The following is a 21,557-nucleotide window of genomic DNA, read 5'->3' as shown; positions in this document are numbered from 1 at the left end:
TAACACAAAAATATTTTTTTTATTATTTTAAAAGTGATATGGAAATTATGAAAAGGTGATAAATAATGATAATAATAAATAAATAAATAAAACAAACCCCACCTCTTCTATCTTCTCAACTCTTCCCTGACGCCACACCCATTACCCCAACCTCATCCAGCACTTCTCTCCGTCGGATGCCGACTGGACTTCGCGTCTCCATTTTCTACTTCCCACTCTCTCCTTTTCTTTAACTCACCATGATCTCCATTGTTACCTTCAACACCATTCTCACTTTCTCCCCTCTTACCCCCCTCCTCTAACTCACTCATGTCTCCGCCTCTCCCTTCTCCATTCTTACTTGATCTTTTCTATAAACTCCATATTCTATTAATTGCTTCACTACAATCCAATCCTATTGGATACTCAAATCAATTATGTTGCACTAATTTTTAAATTGTACAATAAAATTAGGAATTCACCTATACATATCTTAACTAATTAATTTGTTAAATAGATCGCATCGTCATCAACCCTGCACCAGCGAGCCGCCATAATAATAATCCAAAAATGAAATTTCGAGAATATTTAATGTGTAGTTTCATAGAAAATAACGTGTGAACAGAATATAGGAAAGAGGGGGTAATTAAAAGGAAAAGAGACGAAGAAGAATGATATCTCTAAAGTCAAAGAAAAAAAAGGAGATGTAATAATAATTAGAACAAACATGACTTATTAACTCTAAATTGATAACTGCATCAATTTTACCTATAGATTAAAATTTTGAAATAGCTTAATTGTGTAGAGTTATATGAATTATTTCGTAAAAATAGTTAATACAGATACGTGTAAACTAACGTGGATGTTCAAGAAAAAAAAAAAAGGTGTGGCGGGAGAAAATGGAGGGCTTGTTGAGAGTACCGATGCACTGTGGGACTGTCCCCCATTTGCCATAGCCATAGCCATAGCCATTGCTCACATGCCTTTTTGTAAATGATAATTTCTATTCCTTCTCTTTTATCTGCCTAATGCCTTTGCTGTTCCTCTTACGTCCTGACACCTCTTCTCCTTTGCATGCACTCTTTGAAGTTTGACACTTCCAAAACACTCATTTTCAGCTTCCCCTCTTTAACTTTCCCTTTCAAACTTAAATCCTCAAAATCACTTCCTCACCTTCCACACCATTTTCATATTAAATTTGCTTTCAAACGAATCAGGCTGTGTTTGAAACACCTGTAATTTAAAAACATTTTATAACTATGTATTTTAGATTGTTTTTGTCAAAATTTGTTTAAAATAAACTTTTTTTAAAAAAAAAAACCATGGTTGGTTGGTGATTTTGATTTAGAAACCGTCTCGAAAGTGGCTATAATCTAACTTAATTTTGTTTATTCTTATTTTTAATGTTAAATCTTTATCTAAATAATGATACAAAGATATATGTTTTCAATTTTCTATCTATATTTATAAATAATTGCAACTCTAAATTAGATTATAAATATAACAAAATTTATCGAAATCTATTGATAGATCATATTACAAAATTTGTATATATGTGATACTCTATCACATATAAATGACAAAAATTAGTTTATAATTTTTCTAAAAATATTGTTATATACTTCGTTATTATCTCTAAAATTACTATTAATATTATACACATCTTTTCAGTCCATATATCAATCACCCTCACACATATGAACATCTAATAATTCAATAAATAGAAAATGTTTTCTTTGAGTAATTTGGTAACTTTGAGATCGATCACTTCTCGAACAAAATAAAATATAATTCAAAAACTAATAATTATATATCATCTAAGGAATATAAATATAATGGTATAAATTTAAGAAATGATTTGTGTTTTAAAAAATTATTCTTCAACTATTACTCTCAAAATCCTTTTATACAATTTTTAAATTTTAATGCTCCTTGTTGAAGAAGATGAGGTTGCAATATTGAGAACCCTTCCTTCCTTATGCCCTAGTTGGGAGTCTCACTTAGCTTGTCCCCTCCATGTATATGGTTGCCTCTAAATTGTGGATTTGAGGTAGATAGTTATGTATGTTCCTTGCCATTTATAAGGACTCCACAAGGGTCCTACGTCTTGTTGTACTTTCATGACAGTTCGTGTTTATGGTTCATGTAAGGCTAGGGGGTGTGGGTGTGGCCTTGCTTTTGTCTTCTCTTCCTCACTCTTAAACAAAGCTCATTTAACTAAACAATCACAAACACTTCAAGCCATGTGATAGATAGATTTTGTTAGGATACAATCCTATTTTGATTCAGAAATTTTATATTTTAACTTTATTTTGATTCATGAACAAACAAATTTACTTAGTTTATTGTCGTTCAAATTTTGTTAACTCTTTAATAAAATGATGATGTGACTTTATATTTGGATGATTAGATTTTGAATGATATTCGTTATATTGATTGAATTGATAAATAACAAAGAAATTTTGCTAATTTACTTTATAAATATTTTATGCCAACACATAAACATAATCAATATACTCGAATAAAATGCACTCAAATTAAAAACTTATTTTGATATTTCTTTCTCCAAAACTTAAATCTCTCACGTTCACTTTCAACTCCACACCCTTTACTTGTTTTTTTTTCTTCAAATAAGTACGAAGTTGAGTAAGAATAAAAATAAAATAAAACATATATTGGTGTTTCACATCCATGACAAAGTAAAATAAAAGTACAACATACTATAAAAGAAACTTTACGAACTACAGATAAATATTCTCACAATGAATCACCCCTCCAAAAAAGAAGAAGAAAGAAATGGAAGGAAGAGAAAAAAATACCTCAATTTATTACAAAATATTCCAAATATGTGGCACTAAATTTTTTTGTTATGCAGATGAACTGTATCTATCATACATGTGAGTTTATAAGAAAGTGAAGTGGAATAACAATGCGGCAAAATGATGACGATCAAAATCTTAAAAACAGTTACTTTTTTAGTTAATCTCCAACAAAACATAAATTTACCATAAAGCTTTTAATTAATAAAAATTAAAACCCTAAATTATCCAGAGTGATTATCTTATTTGGTAGACTAGTCTCTAAATATATAAGTCACCTCCTCATTTTCTCGGAGAGTAAACAGAATCTTAATGACAAGAACTAAACATGCACTTTATAAAAGTTTAAGGACTAATTAAACAAATACTTTTTAAAATTTAGAGACCAAAATAGAACAAGTTTGTGAATCAAAATATGATTTAAACTGATTTAAACTGATTTTTTTATTCACACCATTCGCTTCTAACAATAATTTACATATCCCTCCATTCGCTTCTAACAATAATTTACATATCCCTGCTGAGTAAAGTTGTTTCCAGTTAAAGACCTCAATAGAGGTTTAGAAACAAAAAGTTGTATTTCTTGTTTGATAACTATTTTATTTTTGTTTTTTGTTTTTGAAAATTAAGACTTGTTTCTTTTCAAAATTTTACCATGGTTTTCATTTTTTAAAAAAAAGATACTACATTTTTTAGTCACATTTCAAAAATAGAAAAATAAGACGATATAATATTTTGTTCATATAACTGCACTACTCGAGTGACACTTTCATGGGAAATTGACAAACTATCACCGACCTTTTTGGTTTTATATTTTAAAAGTAGCACAGTTTTAGAAAACCTGTAATTTTATTTTTCTTGAGGTCAATCTCGACCAAGATTGATACCGAGATTTTTTTTCAAACTTTTAAAACTCCATGAAGGAAATTTCTCGATCTCTCTCGGCCGAATGCGTCAACAAGATATTGCATTTTTCATTAAATTTGTGAAATTGAGGTTAAATCTTCTCCGGTCAAATTTGCCACGAGAGTCCTTGTTGGGATTTATGTGTTCTAAATTCGTATTTGATCTGAGATCATACAATAATCTTGGATTTTTCCATTTAATACACAAATTAATTGCATAATAATACTAAACCGAAAACCTAATAAATTATGAGACTTTAGAACACGTAAATCCCAACATGGTACTATTTTAAATCACACAGCTCTTCTCGAAGCATTTAGGTTTACTGTTCTCGGGTCATCCCGAGCCATCGTGGCTCCGAGATGACCCCGAGCTAAAAAACATAAGCATTATGTAGTATGATATCAGGCTAAGGTAGCCTCGAGAGATGCTCTGAGCTAAAAAATTTAACCAATTATGTCAATGATCCCGAGCAAACGTTGCCTTGAGATGGCCCGAACTAAAAAAACATAAGCATTATGTAGTATAATCTTGGGCTAAGGTCGTCTTGAAATATTCGTGGGTTTAAAAACATAAACAATTATGTCTTCGATCTTGAACCAAAGTTACCCCGAGATGTCTCTGAGTTTAAAAACATAAGTTAAAATGAAAACTAAAAACTAAGACCTACACACTTTTTAGTCATTTAAAAAAAAAAATCTTAGCCATAAATTAAAAAAGATGAACAACCGGGAAAGTTCCTCCATCAACTCATTTTTTTATTGAGGGTTAGTAAGTTTTAGGTCAATTAGTTTAAATTAAAATTCAATCTCGATAATGATACACTCGACCAAGATAGATCAAGATAAATCCCTCGAAGAGTTTTCAAAATTTGAAAAGAATCTTGAGGTCAATCTCGATCGACATTTCTCTAAAATGTGTTAGTTTTGTTAATTTTCTTAAGTTTTTTAATTTTATATTTAGTGTTGAAAGTTTAGAGGTTTTTTTTTTTTTTTAGTATTGAAAGTGTTTTGTTGGAAGTTTTTGAAGGTTGAAACGTAGTTATGACGTAAGTACAAAATTATAGGTATTTGTTTCTTAGAATTTAAAATAAAAAATAAAAATAATGAACAGAAACTGCTTTCAATAAAAGCCGCCAACATTCTGTACATCACCTATTATTTAATGTCAAACAGTTTCCGTCAGAAAAAAAAAAGATCCACAGATTTCTCTCTTCAAAATAAATAAATAAAATAACTTAGTGAGTCCACATAATTAACTTCGCCTATTCAATTAAATACATTATTTAACAACAATGCTATCACTTTTTCCTAATTTCCCAGTGCATTCTTTAAGCGCAACAATAATGCTGAAGATTGAATGTTTATTATGAAATAATGTTCAACTTATAACAATGGAAATCATATCAATCCATACCAAACTCACTGTTGGTATGAAAGAAAGAATTTGATGGAAGGTATTGAGAGATTCTCTCGGTTGCTCAACAACAAAGTTAAATCTTCATTTTTCATTTAATCAAATAAATTTATATAATTTTCTTTTTAATTTAGACTTGTTATTAAGATTAAATTTATTCTTTCACGATCATATTAATTTTATTTTAAGAAATAAAAAATACTATACGAACACTTATCAAACAACCTTCCCACAGAGAGTCGAGAGAAATCAAATAGGACCTTATATAATCTCCTTTATTCTTCTATGTATCATGGTATATAGAGGGTTTGAATTGATACAAATATTAACTTACTTATTACAAAATCCTCCAAATTGATATATAATAATAATACACGCGTGAAAATAATTTAAATAAAGAAGAGTCATAAGATATATAAATCAAATGAGAAGGAGATATATTTGTGAGAATGGGAAAGTGTTAAGCACACAGAGTCCAAGAAGAGCAGAGAAAGTTGGTGCAGACTTCTGCTTTCAAAAACCACTTCTTATCTTTAATAATGGATATATATGCATCAATTCAACTCTCCTCTCTTCCTAAATAAATTACTTCTCCACGAAGCAATTTCTCTTGACTCTATATTTCCGCTGTCATTATGCAACCTTTAATTTCCAAAAGCTATATCTGTCAATATTTTAATTAATTTATTATTTTTTATATATATTTAAGAACTTATTTTACATATGAAGTTATTGATCCTTCTCATTTATTTTTTATAATAATGTACAAGATAGGTTTTTCAATCAGAACAGTAAAAATATATCATTAACAAAAAATTCTAAAGTGTAGTTGTAGTTGAATTAACCCATGTTTTAAAATTTTTAAGCTATTTGTAAAGATTATTTAATGAAATTAGAAAAGGAAAAGAAAAAAAAAAAAGAATACTTGCAATGAGAGAAATAAAATAATAAATTTATAAGTGAGACTTAGACTAGTAAAAACAACTTAAAATTTAAAGTCAACAATATATTTTCAAATTCAGTTCCACAACTCTCTCTTGTTTGCTTTCTCCATATTGCCGTCAAAGTCAGGTTGAAAGGTGTGGAAGTTCAATATGGTGGGCTTCTTCTTCTTCTTTTTCTTCATATATGATCAAACAAGTATTAGATTAAATTGTGAAGTTTTCTTCCAAAAATAAATAAATAAATAACTGTGAAGTTTATGATAAAACATAGAATCTCAAAATTAAAAATCAGATGGTTTAATTAAGATAAAATAATTAAATAGGGTTTAGAGTTTAGGGTTTAGATTAATGAAGTGGATACAGAAGTTGTTTGGTTAAATGGATAGAAAGATGTGTAGGTGTGAAGCATGGATGTTGATGGGCAACATCTTATCATTATTGATATTATAATGTTTTCTTCGAATATAAATAGGAATGAATAAAAAGAATTAAATCTCGTGAAGATAATTATAATCTGAATTAATAAAAAAATCATATCCCCACCGAAAACTTTATCACAGATAATTATGTTAATTGTAATGCATGTTTCGTATCTTCCTCAATGTTCATTTTATTGGGAATTGTCCTACATATATATATATTATTCAAAGCAGCATATATATAATCATTTTCATCCACTTTTTATGACACCTTATTCCTAGTCTTCTCGCCCTTTTGCATGCTCTAACTATATTTTAAATCAAAACATCAAATTTTACTTCTTCTTTTTTCAATTCAATAGGTTCTACTGGTGTTAAAAAGAAAGTCAGTAACACGACCAAGTTGAATTATTCAACCCAAATCGGAAGAATTAGATTATATTGGTTTTAAATTTTGTATTAGGTTAAATTGGTTTTGGATTAGAAAATTTGAAGAAAATATATACTTAAATTAGGTTGCAGGTTGTGTAATTCAGTTATCTGTTTTTTTTACCTCATGGCGCTTGCTAAACTACACTTTTCTTGAGTTCATCGTCCTTATATCTAATATTTCATTATATGTCTAATATTTCATTAACATATAATGAATGTTCGATATTATTATAAATTATAATTTCGTTTAAAAAAAATGATAAATATATAAAAGGTAGTATACAAAATTATTCGATTATAGTCATACTTATAAGAAAATTTATCTTCAAAATTAAATTGTTAAACATAGTTGAGATGACTAATTTTTAGATACCTAAAATTTTATATTTTGTCATCACACATACATTAATATTATCATCTATAATTGAGCATCAAGTTGTTCTATAAATATTTATGAGTAACTTTAAAATGATTCAAAATTACTTCTAGAAGAGGAAGATACAGCACTTTGTGCGTAGACAGATTATTACAACTTTTTTATAATGATTTTTATGATCAATATTGTATCTAACTTATTTGAAATGTTCTTCTAATGTTTTATTAAGAGAAAAATTTACAACTCATCCATCATTTTTACCCTACAAAAATAGTTCTAAACAATGTAAATCATCTAATTTGAAAATTATGGGCGTCTCTCCCTTTTTTAAATAACACTACATATGTTTATTTAGAAAATTGGAGTTTTAATTACTTTAAAAGTCTTTATACAATTTAATTTTCATCACTTAATTATTATATAATCGACCTTATTGGATTAAGACAATTATAATTACTACATTCTCTTCTATGTCAAACTAACCCGACTCTTTTTTTTATCATGTGAGCATTAAATAAGTGAGCTACAATAATTGCACTAACATATTACAAGTCTAAGGTATGTATTCAATATTTTCTAAAATACAAAAAGTACAAAAATGCTCTTTCGTTTTCACATCTATATATGATTTGTTGTTCTCTCCTTAAATATTCATCTTTTATGTCACCCTCTTTTATCTCTAAAACAATATTTATTTATAACTTTAATTTCTATTTTTTTGTTAACTTTTTAATATGCCTCTTCAAATTTTATCTCAAAACTTATCTATTTTTCAAACTAATTCAGTAATATGGATATATATATATATATATATATATATATATATATATATATATATATATATATCTACCGATTCACTAATAAACATTAATAGCGATGTACATTTTCATACGTTGGTAGACTTATATTAATGTTTATCATGGTTAGAATGTGAATTTTAATTATATACGGTAAATATTTTAATTGTTAATATATATATATATATATTTATTTATTTATTTATTTATTTATTTTAAAAAAATTTCTAATATTTCTTATACTCTATTTTCTTTATTATTATTTTTTTTAACATATCTTCTACTAGGACTAATTATAAGAATAATGTTTTTTTTCAATCTAACAACAAAAATAGGGTAACCATGAAAAAACTATACAAAAAAAGAGAGTCTAAGTTGAAAGTATTGTAATAAAAATAGGATGAAATGTTGTACATGACTTCCTTCAATTCAATCATAACTAACATGGCTAAAGACTGGTCAAAGTTATGATCGGAGTTGTATATCAGGTATACGACTTTCCTCCATAACATTTATTATTATTGTTATTTTAAAAATAGATGATAAATACACTATTATGGATTGTTTTGTGTATACCTTATTTCAAAAGTTGCACTTTTTATCTTCAATTTCTCATTAAATAAGAATCATATAATTTTTTAAAAATAAAATTTAAGATTTGGTGACCTAAAACGATGCTAGATTTCTTACAAATAAATTATCGCACTAAGTTTAATAAATTAGAAAGGAAATTTAAAAAAATTATAAGTTTGTAACCCAATTATTATTCTACAATTTAACTTTCAAGTTGACATTTAAATTAGGTAAAAATATTTTCGGTTGAAAATGCAAATTTAATTTAGTTGAGTGAATATTTAAATATACATAAAAAAATTTATACTTAAAATAATCTATTTTGCTTTTTATTTCGTATGATTATTACCCAAAATTTAAGTTGAACAAAAGAAAAAGTTCCAAAAAAATAATTGGTTATAAGTAAATTAAAAAAGACCCACCCTTTACATTATTATTAATTATTAATGTAAAAAATATAATTATATATGGTAAATAGTTGTAGGTAATTTGAAAATAAATACAATATTTATATATAACCAGATATAATAAATTTTTTAGATATCAACCCGAAAATCGTATATCATATATATAACTTTAATATTCAAGTTGTATCCTCAATACATAATTTAATTTAATCGTGTATCAGACACACGACTTCGACACCTATTTTTGATAATACAAATATACAACAATTTTTTTTTTTTTTGTTTACAGTAATTATCTAAATAGCATTATTTATAAAAAAAATCCTTCTACTATACTATTTTGTGGTGAAGTCTTAAGTGTAATTAATATATACTTTCATTAACTGTTCTCTGATCCCATTGTTTTTTCTTTTCATCCCTCTAAATTTATCAGGTAATTTAAATTTTGTCTAAAACACACCGCATTTTTCCACCATAAAACATCTCTTAATACCTACAAGTTTCTTAAAATTCCAAACTAAACTGAAAACAATCTATATACACACATACACACATATGTGTGTGTTGCTGTAAATAAAAATCTGAAATTGCTAACCAACAGTATCTAAATATCACACATATCTATAAACTTCTTCGAAGACTAAACTCATAAATGAAGAACCTAATTTTCCTCCTGACATCTTCACAAAATTGATAACTCAAACCCAATTTTCTGTGACTACGTGCATTTAAGAGGGCATGAGTAAAAATAAATGGGTGAGAGCAAGTAAGATGGTTATGTTAGATTATAACTTCTAAAGCAGTACATAATTTTATACACTATCATAGTAGATGATCTAATTAAGAAATTTATATTTATATTCAAGTTTTATATTCTTTTAACCGATAATTAATGTTGATTTAGTTATTTACAGTGTTATATAATATAAAATTAAATTTACCTTCGTTTGTTAATTTAAATTTTTGGATTAGTTGATAAGGTAAAATGTTAAAGTAAATAAATTAGCACAGCACAATAATGTTGACATTTTTGTAGGATCAAAGGTATAAATAAATAAATTACTATCCGTATTTGAAAAGATCGTACATAATTTAAAAAATCTTGACGTGTGTGGCTATTTTTGAATATCTTATTGATACCAAAACGATGATAATTCAACTAGTATAACAAAATGTCATATATATTTAATCATCCCTCTCATTATTTGTAAAAACTTGTTTTTTTTTTTTAACTTTCAACTTTAATTGATAACAATTTAGTTCATGATCTACCATCGTATTTATAACAATATGATAGTCCTTTTAAATTTTTAATAAACAACAAATTTATTCCATGTGTTGATTAAAATTTAGTCATAAATATTGTTACCTTCTAATTATTACACTATATTTCTAAATTATTAGTAATATAATGAAGCAGACTATTTTTGAACCCTGGTTTATTATTTCTGTGAAGAATAAACATTAATTAGTTGAGAGAAAAAGAGGGTATGAATTTGAGATTGAATCCAAAATACATTATCCATATTGGTTAAAGATAATGAAATGAATAAGAAGAGTGGTGTGTTAGAAGAAGCCAAGTCTTTGTTTGTTGCTGTCAGATATATATATTAAAGTAACTAAAGAAAGAGGAGATGTATTCATAAAAATCGGCTGAGAAAAAAGAAAGAAGTGTTTCACTCTCTCTCACGTGTAAATACTCTGCACAAGCACTTCCCCATCAAACCCCTCCAACTAGCCTCCTCTACTCTCTTACTATACCCACCAACTTAATTAATATATTCAAACATAGATGATTTTAAGTTCTGATTACTAATATTGTTTGAGTATGAGTCCACTCTATGGCTTCTATTGTGCAATTCTCAACTTGCATGTTTGATGTTTGTTTCAAGAATGGTATCTCTTTTGCATTTACTATTCTTGCATCCAAACGAAATACTTGTTCAGATAACTTTTCCTTAAAACCAATTGACAATGAAATCGTATAACTCATTCTATCTTTTATAAAAAATATAAGTTTTTTTAGTTTTTTCAATGTAGACTACATTGCTTTCATCTTCCAATTTCTTCATTTGTTTATACTTTTACTAATGGTTTAAACTTTTGTCCAATTTTGAAATAAAAAAATAATTTTTAAAAAGTTACTTTTGTTTTTAAATTTTGATGGAGAATTCAATTGTTTATATTTAAGAAAGATACATCTCTGTTATATGGAGTGAAATAGATCTAATTTTTAAAAACAAACAACAACTAAATTTAATTTAATTTTCAAAAATAAAAAATAAAATAATTTAAATAGATTTAGGGTTTAGTTTTCAAAATTTGGCATGAGGTATAAAACCCTAAACAAAAAGTAATAAAAAACCAATAAATTTAGATGGAATGGTTGTTTTATTAAGAACCTAATTTAAAAAATCTAAACCCAAAAAACGAAATGTGTAACCAAACATCAGTTTAGCAAATTGGTGGAACCTAATTTTCAAAATTAATAAAGTTTTTTATTTTCTTTTTTCCATTTAGTATTTTGTCAGTCATGTCTGGAAAGTGTGTAATGTAGTTTAGTGTTATATAAAGAAAGGCACTCAAAACCACCGCCCTATTCCACCATTAACTGAAACCAATTCCAAATCAAACCCCCAACCACACTCTTCACTCTCCCCCAGCCCCCTTCCCCCTTCTCACTGAACGAGGCAAACAAACTCCCATTTCCTTTTTATGGATCCCGACCATTCACCTTCTTCTTCTTCCTCTCACCTCCTCCCCCAACCTAAACCACTCGACCATTCTTCTCCTTCACCTTCTTCTCCTTCTCCTTCTTCCTCTAACCCTTCCGATTCTTCTCCTAATAACAACAACAACAATAATGGCGCCCGTAAACGAAAAGGCAAAGGCGGCCCCGACAACAACAAATTCCGTTACCGTGGCGTCCGTCAACGCAGCTGGGGTAAATGGGTTGCCGAGATTCGTGAGCCCCGTAAACGTACCCGCAAGTGGCTCGGTACTTTCTCCACCGCTGAAGACGCCGCTCGTGCTTACGACCGCGCTGCCATCATCCTCTACGGCTCCCGTGCCCAACTCAACCTCCAATCCACTTCTCCTAATAATAATTATTCTTCCTCTAATTCATCCTCTTCCTCCTCCTCCTCCTCCCGTTCCTCCTCCTCCACCTCCCTCCGCCCTCTCCTCCCACGCCCCGCCCTCTCCTCCACCTTCTCCTTCTCCTCCATGGCTTCTTCTCTCCCCCTTATGCCCTCCCCTCAATCTTTCACCGCCATCTATCCACCTCCTCCTTCCTTAATATATCCTAATCTCCTACATAATCAATACCCAGCACAAGTTACCCAACACCCCACCCACGAAATAATTACGTCTTCCACTACTACTGTTACTAATTCCACTCCACCTATTTCTACTATTGCCACTCCCTCTTCACCAACAACCTCGTATTCCCAAAACCCTAATAATCCCACCTTGCTTCTTTCTTCCCCACTTCCACCTCTACCTTCAGATCTCATTCTTGGGCCTATTGGGCCTTCTTCTCCCGCCGTTGGATGGCCCTCTTTGGACGTCAACGATGACGATTATCTTCCTTCTCTTTGGGACTACCACGATCCTTTCTTCTTTGATTTCTGAGATTCTTTTTTTCTTCTTTTTTTTTTCTTTTTTTTTCTTTTTTCAAGTGTAAACCGACATGTCGACTTTCTTTTTTAACGGAACTAGAAATTGGGATGAGAGTGCATCAGTTATCAGATATCTCGACTAGGTTGATACAATCATTGTGGTCGATTTGAACCACCACTCTCGCCTTGCATGTAATCTGCACCGGCTGGAGACGGCGGTTGCTGTGGCGGAGGAGATTTTTATGATCTATCACTGGTTGGTAATATATATATATATATATAAATATAAATAATATATTTGTGTGTTTCTTTATAATTCTCAGTATTATACATTTTGATTAATGGAATTGGTGGTTTTGCATGAGACAGATTTGGAATTTCAGTGTTTCTGTGGGTTGGGTTGGGTTGTTTTTTTTTTTTCCAATTTATTTATTTAGAAATTGGGGAAAAAATAAATGAGAGAAGGTTTTGTTTTGTTTTTGTTATTTATTTTTTATGGAGTCAACAAAAGGAAAGAGGCGAATTGGTGATGGGGTTGCTTCATTGTTTTTTCAAAGTTGTCTTCTCCATTTGTTGGAAGTGTCAGCAATAATCCCTGACAATAAAGAAAAAAAACGCTGATTTCTTTTGTCATCCATTTTTCTTGATTTTCTCATGTAATGTTCATTATTATTACAATATATGTTGATTCTCTTAATTTCTATTTTACCATGTTTAAGGGATTTTATTCTTAAGATTTTGTAGCTTTGATACTAGGTTTGATTTTTTTTTTCAATTGAGATAGTTGGGAATTAAATAAATTATTCGATTTTTTTTCCAGAAAGTTGAGATAAATTGTGGGTGAAGGGTTAGTGTTGGCATTAGGGTTTTGAGTTGTCAATGCATGGCTGCATAAAAGGAACTGAAAAAGTTGTAAAAGGAGTACAAGGAACTTCTGCCTTTTTTTTTTTTGGTTAATCCAACATGGAACTTTAATTAATCTCTTAGGGCTTTATATGAAAACAACAACAATTAGTATTATTATTACTATAGTTGCTGCAGCTGCTGTTTTTGTTTAGTTTTGTGTTGTCTTGAAACTTGAAAGTGGAAATTTCTAGCCTTAGTAATTAATTACTATGCATTCATGATTGTTATCTACATTTTTCTATTTCTTTTTTCAGTTTGAAAGTAAAATATAATGACTTTTACTAACTTACTTTCACTTGATTCTTCAATGCTTTTTAAATTGAGTTTTTAATCTGATAACTAAAATAAGGTTTGTTTATACTGATCAAATGAGGTTTTAGGCAATCAAGTTGATTTAGTAGATACATGAATTTACATTTTGCATGCTAGCTTACTGAATAGACAAATAGTTAAATTTTACATTTAAAAAAAAGGAAAATAAAAATGTATATTTAACTTCTATGTACATAACTTTCATATCGAGGATAACTCATATGCTCCTCAGAGTACTAAAATAACATTCTCAGAGCTACGTGACAAAGAGATAATTGAGAGAGGGATTTGTATATATAAAATGTTTTATTTACCTAAACATTTGCGATGCAAAAGGGATTTTTTAAAAATAATTTAGAAGTAATAGTTTTCATAATTTATCTATCTGAATTCTTCTTGCCCAGTATCAGTAGTATTTTTTAATGGAGATATAATAGTTAATATTTATTTTTTAATAATTAACTAGGGTGGAATTAGAAATCTTTCAAAAAGGTTAACACATTCATTTTCTAATCAAAGATAGAAGAATTCATTCATTTGATGAAATGAGTGTAGAAAACAAAGAACATCACAGGAGTTAGAAGCTCAATGAGTTGATATACCAGTAAAAGTCTTAATTATCATATTTTTGGATATTGGTTTGGTTGAAAGATCCATCAAAATGGTTCATGATTTTTGGTTTTTTTTTTTTTTTTTGTTAAATTACAAATTTAGTTATGACTAAATTTTAAGTGCACTTGTATTGAATTTAACACAACAATAAATTGAAGTGAGTTTATTGTATTATGATTAGTTTACAAGTTCTTTTAAAATGTCTTAAACTTATAAAAATAAATAAATAAGTCTAACTATTCACTTTTTTTATATATATTTTAGTGGCTTTTGATGCATACCATTGAGAATTCAAATATTCTTTAAGATACCTTCTAAAGTCCAATGATCTCCTTGATTAAACACAAGATTGGAAGTTTAACAACCAAAACTTTTCATTCAACTTTAATAAAAATATTAAATTAATAAATTTCTTTAGTTTTCAAATAATTATTGTTTTCATTTTAATAATACAACAATGGTCAGTTAAATAATTCAATTGACATAGTGTTGCGATAAAAAGAAGAAGAAATTCACATGCTAATGAATCTCAACCAACTATTTGAATTTTTTCAAAGTTGGGAAATCCCAACTTTTAAGTTTGGAGGTGGTAATTGATGCATTTATCATGGTTTTCCTTCCCAATAAATAGTAAATATTGTTTACTTTTTTTCTCTTTTGAGAAACATATATTAATCTTTGCAGATTGCCAAAATGGGGTATAGTCAATCTTGTTACATCAAATTTTGAATAAAAAGTATATGCATGCATACCTTTTTACGTACCAGGTGTTAGTAATTGAAAGTGTATTTATAGTCATTAAAATTTTTATTTTGCATTCGGCTCTTTGTAGTATGTTTTGGTATATGTTTTAGGGAGAGAGTTTAATTTTGTTTAAAATATTTCTGATGTTTCTTATATTTTAAATAATTAAAGATTTGGTTGCTAAACTTACACGTTATTTATCAATTTTGTACTTTATTGTATCAAAATACTTGCTTTTAAAAGTTTCAAAAGCATACTTAACCTCAAAAAAAAAAAAAAAAAAAGAGATTATACTTACAAACAATTAATATTCTCTTATTATTATTTTTTTCTCAACTCTTCTTCAATGCCCTATTACGCTCTTTTTTTTATTTGAAATGTTTGACATTTTTTAATCTAAGAATAAATAAAAATTTACACTTCGTTTAATGTATACCCGAAGTATGATAGCAATAAAGATAACAGTGGAAGCATAAACAGTTTCTAGGACTTAAAAATTTAATCACCCAAAGCTAGTCAATTTTTTTTTATCAAAGTTGTTGGTTAGTAGTTAAGCATGTCTCAGTAGCTAAATACATTTTTTTATTTAATTAGGTTGTTATTGTGGTATGTTTTAGGAGAAATTTTTATTTTTGAGTTTTTTGGGATTTTATACTTTTAGCTTTAAGTGTTTTTTGTTTTTATTTTGATGGCTGACAAAATTGGTGTAAAAATTGAAAAATATATAAGAAAAATGAGAGTAACTATGTATGAAGAAAAAATGATGTATATATAATTTTGTTTTAAAAATTAGGTTTTCTTTTTTAATTTAAGAAAACTTCATATAAATTTATCACTATACTTACTCATGGATAGAACATTAACTTTTTTTTTTTTGGGTTAAAACTTGATGTTTATTTTGCAATGAGATTTATTAATAGTTTTCCACCATAGGAAATTGAGTCATATGATAAGGTTGAAAAAAATATATAATAGGTGTTTTTTATAACATTTTATGTTGACAGCTTGAAAAAAAAAACAGTAGGTGGATCTGACTAGGAGAATAATGTTGGATCTAATGTTATAGCAATATATCCAACAAGATGACAATTGCAAAAATGTACGGATAAATAATGACACAAGAATAATCACTTACGCATTTAGGGAGCAGTGTGCCTAGTGAAACTAAACTTTTATTGTAAAAAGTTTAAGAAATACAATGAAAGTGGTTATATGAAAGAGCTTCCGTGACAGAAACGAGTTTTTTCAAAACTGAACAAAAAGCAAAAATATTTACATCATAACGATTTTGAAAAACAGAAAAAGCTCATAAACCCACAACGTGAAATAATAAAATACCCACAATTAATTGGCCACACGCGCACAAAAAGCTTGATACATGATCGCTCAGATCTTGGTATAGACATGATCGTGTACCAAATCTAAATGAAACGATATTATACCAATATCTAAACAATTTTGGTAGATGGTCTTGTACCAAATTTAAATGAAACGATTGTGTATCAATATCTATATGATCTTGTGCCAAATTCAAATGAAACGATTATGTATTATCTAAATGATCACTACTACAAATTTGGTCTTTCTTGTTGCACGCAAATTTTAATTTTTTGATACAATGTTAATCTTGACGATCATGTATGTCAAGAAAAGTCCCTTTATTTTGTTGAAGAAATACGAAAAACGTAAAAAAAAATGTGGATTCTTGATTTTCTCTTCATGGAAAAAGTTCCTTTAATTTTGTTGATGATCCATAAACGTTAAAAAAACTATTTCTCGATGGACAATAAATATTAAGGAAAGATAATATAATAGTTGATTGACAATGCCCATCAAGTTAGTTAAATTTTTTAATGAACGAGGTCTATCAAGGGATGAATTTTCTTGATTTGCAATAACCATCATCGAATAAAAATAATATATTTGTTTTGGATTTCTTCGTGAGTTTAGAAATTTCTTGATGAGTTTAGGGTTTCTTGATATCCAAAGACCAAAAAAAGATTATGGGCAAGGTCCAAAAAAAAGAAAAAATTTTTGATGGACAATACCCATCAAGAAAAAACTATTTTTCATGAAGCATGAAATTCAAATCCTTACCAACGAGTGAGAAAACACAATATTCATTAATAATTTGACTATTTTTTTCAATTATTACTTTTTGTTAATCAATAATACAATATTACTTTTTTTAAAGTTTAACTATTATAATTATAATCATATTGAAATAAGTAACTTTATACAAAATTAAAACAGTTATTGTGTTCCACCTGCTAAGCTGATTTGAAAATTTGTAATTTAGGATTTTTAAAATGTGTAGAAACGGTAAAAGCTTCCAACATAGCTAAATTTGTGGAAGTTGTTTTTTTTAGTACAATAGATACAAAAAAAACTATGGTAGGGTGAGAAAAGAATAGGTTTTGGCCATCAAAGTCGAAGAGGTTGAAATATAAAGAAAAAAAAGTAATAATATGAAGAAGATGAAATAGATGAAAGTATAATGATGAATACATTATTATTATTATTATTATTATTTGTTAATGGTCATGTATATGTAAATTAATCACTTCAAACTCTTTTTGTTGGCTAGTTTTTAGCATTGGGCCGTTCCAATCAATCATTAGGGTCCAAAATGGCCCAAGTGGCCCATCGAAGTTCAAGCCGACTTTAAAATTAGGGTTTTACCACTATATAAATAAATCCGAAGCCCTACCTTCCTGAACGTCGTCGATCTCGTCACTCGCCTCGTTCGCCACACCATTGTTCTTCTTTGGTGATTCGGTTAGCAGTTCTTCAACATGAGGGCTAAGGTACGTTTGGAAGTTTTCTAATAAAGTTTTTAAAATCATATAGCTTCGTTCTTCCGTTGATTTTTATTGTTGGTTTGTTTTTGTTTTTACTTTGGATTCACCAGTGGAAGAAGAAGAGAATGAGGAGATTGAAGAGGAAGCGCCGAAAGATGAGGCAGAGATCCAAGTAGTTTGTGTCTTCTTTAAATAAAAAAGACAATCGTTCCTTTAGTTTCTACTGATCTAGGACGAGTAATAGTTCATTTTCTTGTGTTTTTGTTGGATTTTTATCGATTTCTTTTAGTTTCGATGAGCAATTTTGTTGAACTTACTTCCCTCTGGGATCTACATTATTGAATTCACTTTCTGGAGTTTCTGAAATATCAGTTGATGATATGTTGTTTGTCACCATTAACTTAAAAACTTGATATTTTTTTCTTCATTGTCCAAGTATATTGTTGACCCATCTCTAACATTCCATCGGTATATGCATGTAAACGCCTATATTGATGATTACTTTTAAAGTCCTACATTGATGATTACTTATAAAGTTACAGTCGGTCCAACCAAGTATTAGTGAAGTTTGAAGAATTTTTCTTAGATCCATTTTGATTTTGGTATTTGCTTCCTTATGAGCTCGTTCACTCGAACTTATTTCTGATGTTTTGAACTTACGTAATGTTCTGCCTTACTTTAATTTTCTGGGTTTAGTTATACAATTATAAATGAGGGGAGTGTTTTATAGTTGCTAAATGCATCACAGTAAATAATGCTAGAAATAGAAATGCGAAGAACAAAGCTCATGTTCATTTAAGGAATGAATCTACAAGGTTTACAAGGAGGTTTTCATCTATCGCATGTAGTTGTCCGAATTGGATTCGAAACTATTTTTTGATCCTACTCAATTACCAATTTGTGCGTTGGTCTAAGAAAAGGGCTGGGAAATTTGATAGTACTCTTCCGAAACACTAGTTCTTTATGTGATCAATTGATGATCAAAAGCCTATTATATATTGATTTCTATATTCAATTGATGATTACGAACGCCATTTCTTTTTGCCTCCATGATAGATTCTTTTGTTCCCTGTCATTTATTTGAAGGATAATTTTGTTCTTGTTAGTTTGTAGACAAAGGAATGTGAGATAATGCTTAGTATGCATGAACTTTTTCTTGTTATCAGACGATATCTAGCGATGGCCTATTAGTTCATTTCAAGTTTGGCCTCAATGGTGATAATGAAACATGTTTGATTATGAACTTCAATGTGGTATAATCGGCACTGTTTAAAATATAAGAACGAATTAGCTAAGAATTGAATACTATGAATTTTTTTCTTTACTAATCATTTATGTTACACCTCTTCGGTCAATGCAAGGCTGTTTAAGTACGCCATGATCTTAATACTTCATGAAAAGTTGCTATATGTTGTGTCAAGGGAAAACTAACATAATGAGACATATTGGTGTTCTTTGACTCGTCCGTCTTTCCAATACTACACTTTAACGAATCTTTTGATGGATTTTACCTATCTAGTTTTGTTTTCCAACTTGGAATCTCAACAGCAAAACTCTCTCGTTCTAATTAGAAACAGTTGTTGGCTTTAGCTTCAGCTTTTGCCTTGTATCATTCGTTCAATCCATTGTGATTGTATTGAAGCATGGTTTTCAATCAATAACTCTATTCTTGGTTAAATAATTGAAGAGAAACTACTTTGAATATTGCGAAGGGAGGAAGAACCTCTGTCGTTTACTTCTAATACGATAGGTTGAGGCAGTTGATGACGATGACATTCGACTTAAAACTAATTTAAGAGACTGCTGAACAGTGTTTAAGCAGACACTTTTTTCACCATCTTTATTGCAAAGGATAAGTATGCTTTTAATGCGACCACCAACACTGGCCATATCAGCTCTTATTGTTGTGAGCTTCAATCCTTTGATCACTTGGATGAGCTCTGTGAACAGTTCTGGCCGATCGTCACAACTAACCGATACCTTTATCGCAATGTTATTCCTGCTATTGTCTTCAACCACAGTGGAGTCAATAGTTACTTCATCCATGTCTGTTGGAACTGTCATGTTCTTGCTGGCTTCCATTGCTTTTCGTTTCAGATCTTTCACTTGATCGATTGCGCTTCCCAACAAAGCTGCTTTATCCATCTGCCATAGGAAACAAGAAGATGGATCTAAGCATGTGCTGCAGAGTTTCTCTTTGATGGTATATGCTTCTTCACAGAGTAACAACTATGCAATTTTATAAGTCCTCTTTCACTAAAGTTCATAAACTTGTATTGCTCTATGCTGATTACTCTAATAATCTCTATCTGTTGACATGGGATCTGTAATCTACTAGGAGAATGAAAAAGTAGATACGTTTTGCTATGTTTCAGTGTCTCAGGTCCATCCCAATTAGAAAGAGACAAGGCTAGCGAGAGAGAGAGAGAGAGAGAGAGAGAGAGAAGAGTACCTTATCAGATTTGGGAATGAGTTTCCTAAGAGTTGCAAGCTGAGCATTGATTCTGTCTCTACGTCTCTTTTCTGCTTGGCTATGGCTTTTTGAAGCAGAAGCTGCTCTATCTTCAACAATAATTCCTTCTGATGGAGTTGAAAATGAAGGGAAGAACTCATTTGAGCTTGAAAACTGAGGATTGATCATCCATGGAAGAAGAAGAGAAGCTTCCTGGCTTGAATTGGGATTGCAGTGATCAAAATTTAGCCCCTCAGGCTTAGTAGAACGATCCCAGTTGCTATCTTCCATTACTGATGCAAAAGAGGAGGCAGGGGCCAGTCTTGTGAAATCAAACCCAAAAGTTTGGTTTTTATGGTTGCATCTGGAGAGATACTGTTGATTGCACTAATAATAATGTGTTGTTGTTGATGATGGTGTTGTTGTGTGTGTGTGTGTGTGTGTGTGATATTCAAATCTTGATGGTGATTGGTGTGATGTCCAATAGCCTTTAATTTGTCAAAACGAAAATCATATTTGGCTGTATATGCCTGTCATTTCAGTTTGAAGTTTCTGTTTTCCCCCTCTTTGATAAAGCTAAGACTCCACGATCTCATCAATTAAAGATTGTCCTCTTTTAAATCCATTACCCATCAAATTTGTATGATTATTTTTTAGCCAAGAAAAAAAAAATTGAAACAAAGAACTCAAGTAATTGGTTGAAACAAATGAGATCCCAATCCCATATTGACCTATAAACAGTGGCAGATCTAAAAGATCTTTGATTTTGTGCCAACTTTCAAACAACTTTTTTTTTCTTCATATTTTTACCAAATCAACTCCAACCCATTTGGACTTATGGCAAATTATTTATTGGGTTTGTAGTTTTGTACAAAAACAAATCTCCTTTCTTTCCCTAACAATAGTAAAAACATCGGTTCTAATCTAAAAGTCACAATTTTGTGTCTTTAGACATAGGATTCTTTTTTCTTCTTCCTCCTCCAAGATAAGGTCAAAAATCTATTTTGAAGAGAATTTCTAGAGCTCAAGTATAGAATAAGAA

General features: G+C 29.4%; 2 protein-coding genes and 1 long non-coding RNA gene across 3 annotated transcripts; 2 read left to right on the top strand and 1 right to left on the bottom strand.

Annotated features, from left to right (window-relative positions):
* The first annotated feature begins 11,667 nt into the window (after positions 1 to 11,667).
* LOC101216152 (ethylene-responsive transcription factor ABI4) lies at positions 11,668 to 12,701 on the top strand. The gene has a single exon (XM_004138513.2). The coding sequence runs from the start codon at positions 11,784 to 11,786 to the stop codon at positions 12,699 to 12,701; it is 918 nt and encodes a 305-aa protein (XP_004138561.1). The 5' UTR covers positions 11,668 to 11,783.
* A 5,171-nt stretch (positions 12,702 to 17,872) lies between these two features.
* Positions 17,873 to 18,484, top strand: LOC105435740. Its single transcript, XR_969686.2, has 2 exons — positions 17,873 to 18,069; positions 18,174 to 18,484. It is a non-coding gene; the product is annotated as an uncharacterized LOC105435740 (long non-coding RNA).
* Positions 18,485 to 19,366: 882 nt separating this feature from the next.
* On the bottom strand, positions 19,367 to 21,086 carry LOC101222868 (transcription factor bHLH51). The gene is made up of 2 exons (XM_004138370.3): positions 20,516 to 21,086; positions 19,367 to 20,208 (listed from the first exon to the last, which is right to left on the bottom strand). Exons 1-2 carry the CDS (start codon positions 20,804 to 20,806, stop codon positions 19,756 to 19,758), a joined length of 744 nt encoding a protein of 247 aa, XP_004138418.2. The 5' UTR covers positions 20,807 to 21,086; the 3' UTR covers positions 19,367 to 19,755.
* Between the last annotated feature and the right edge of the window lie 471 nt (positions 21,087 to 21,557).

The sequence above is a fragment of the Cucumis sativus genome, chromosome 6, assembly GCF_000004075.3.
Source record: "Cucumis sativus cultivar 9930 chromosome 6, Cucumber_9930_V3, whole genome shotgun sequence".
In the NCBI taxonomy this organism is placed as follows: domain Eukaryota; kingdom Viridiplantae; phylum Streptophyta; class Magnoliopsida; order Cucurbitales; family Cucurbitaceae; genus Cucumis; species Cucumis sativus.
The sequence above is the reverse complement of the archived record's forward strand: the minus strand, read 5'-3'. Positions and strand labels throughout refer to the sequence as shown.

Coding starts and splice junctions, on each gene's coding strand:
- LOC101216152 (XM_004138513.2), top strand. CDS start 11,784: ATGGATCCCGACCATTCACCTTCTTCTTCTTCCTCTCACCTCCTCCCC.
- LOC101222868 (XM_004138370.3), bottom strand. CDS start 20,806: ATGGAAGATAGCAACTGGGATCGTTCTACTAAGCCTGAGGGGCTAAAT. Junction 20,209..20,515: donor TCATTCCCAAATCTGATAAG/GTACTCTTCTCT, acceptor TTCCTATGGCAG/ATGGATAAAGCAGCTTTGTT.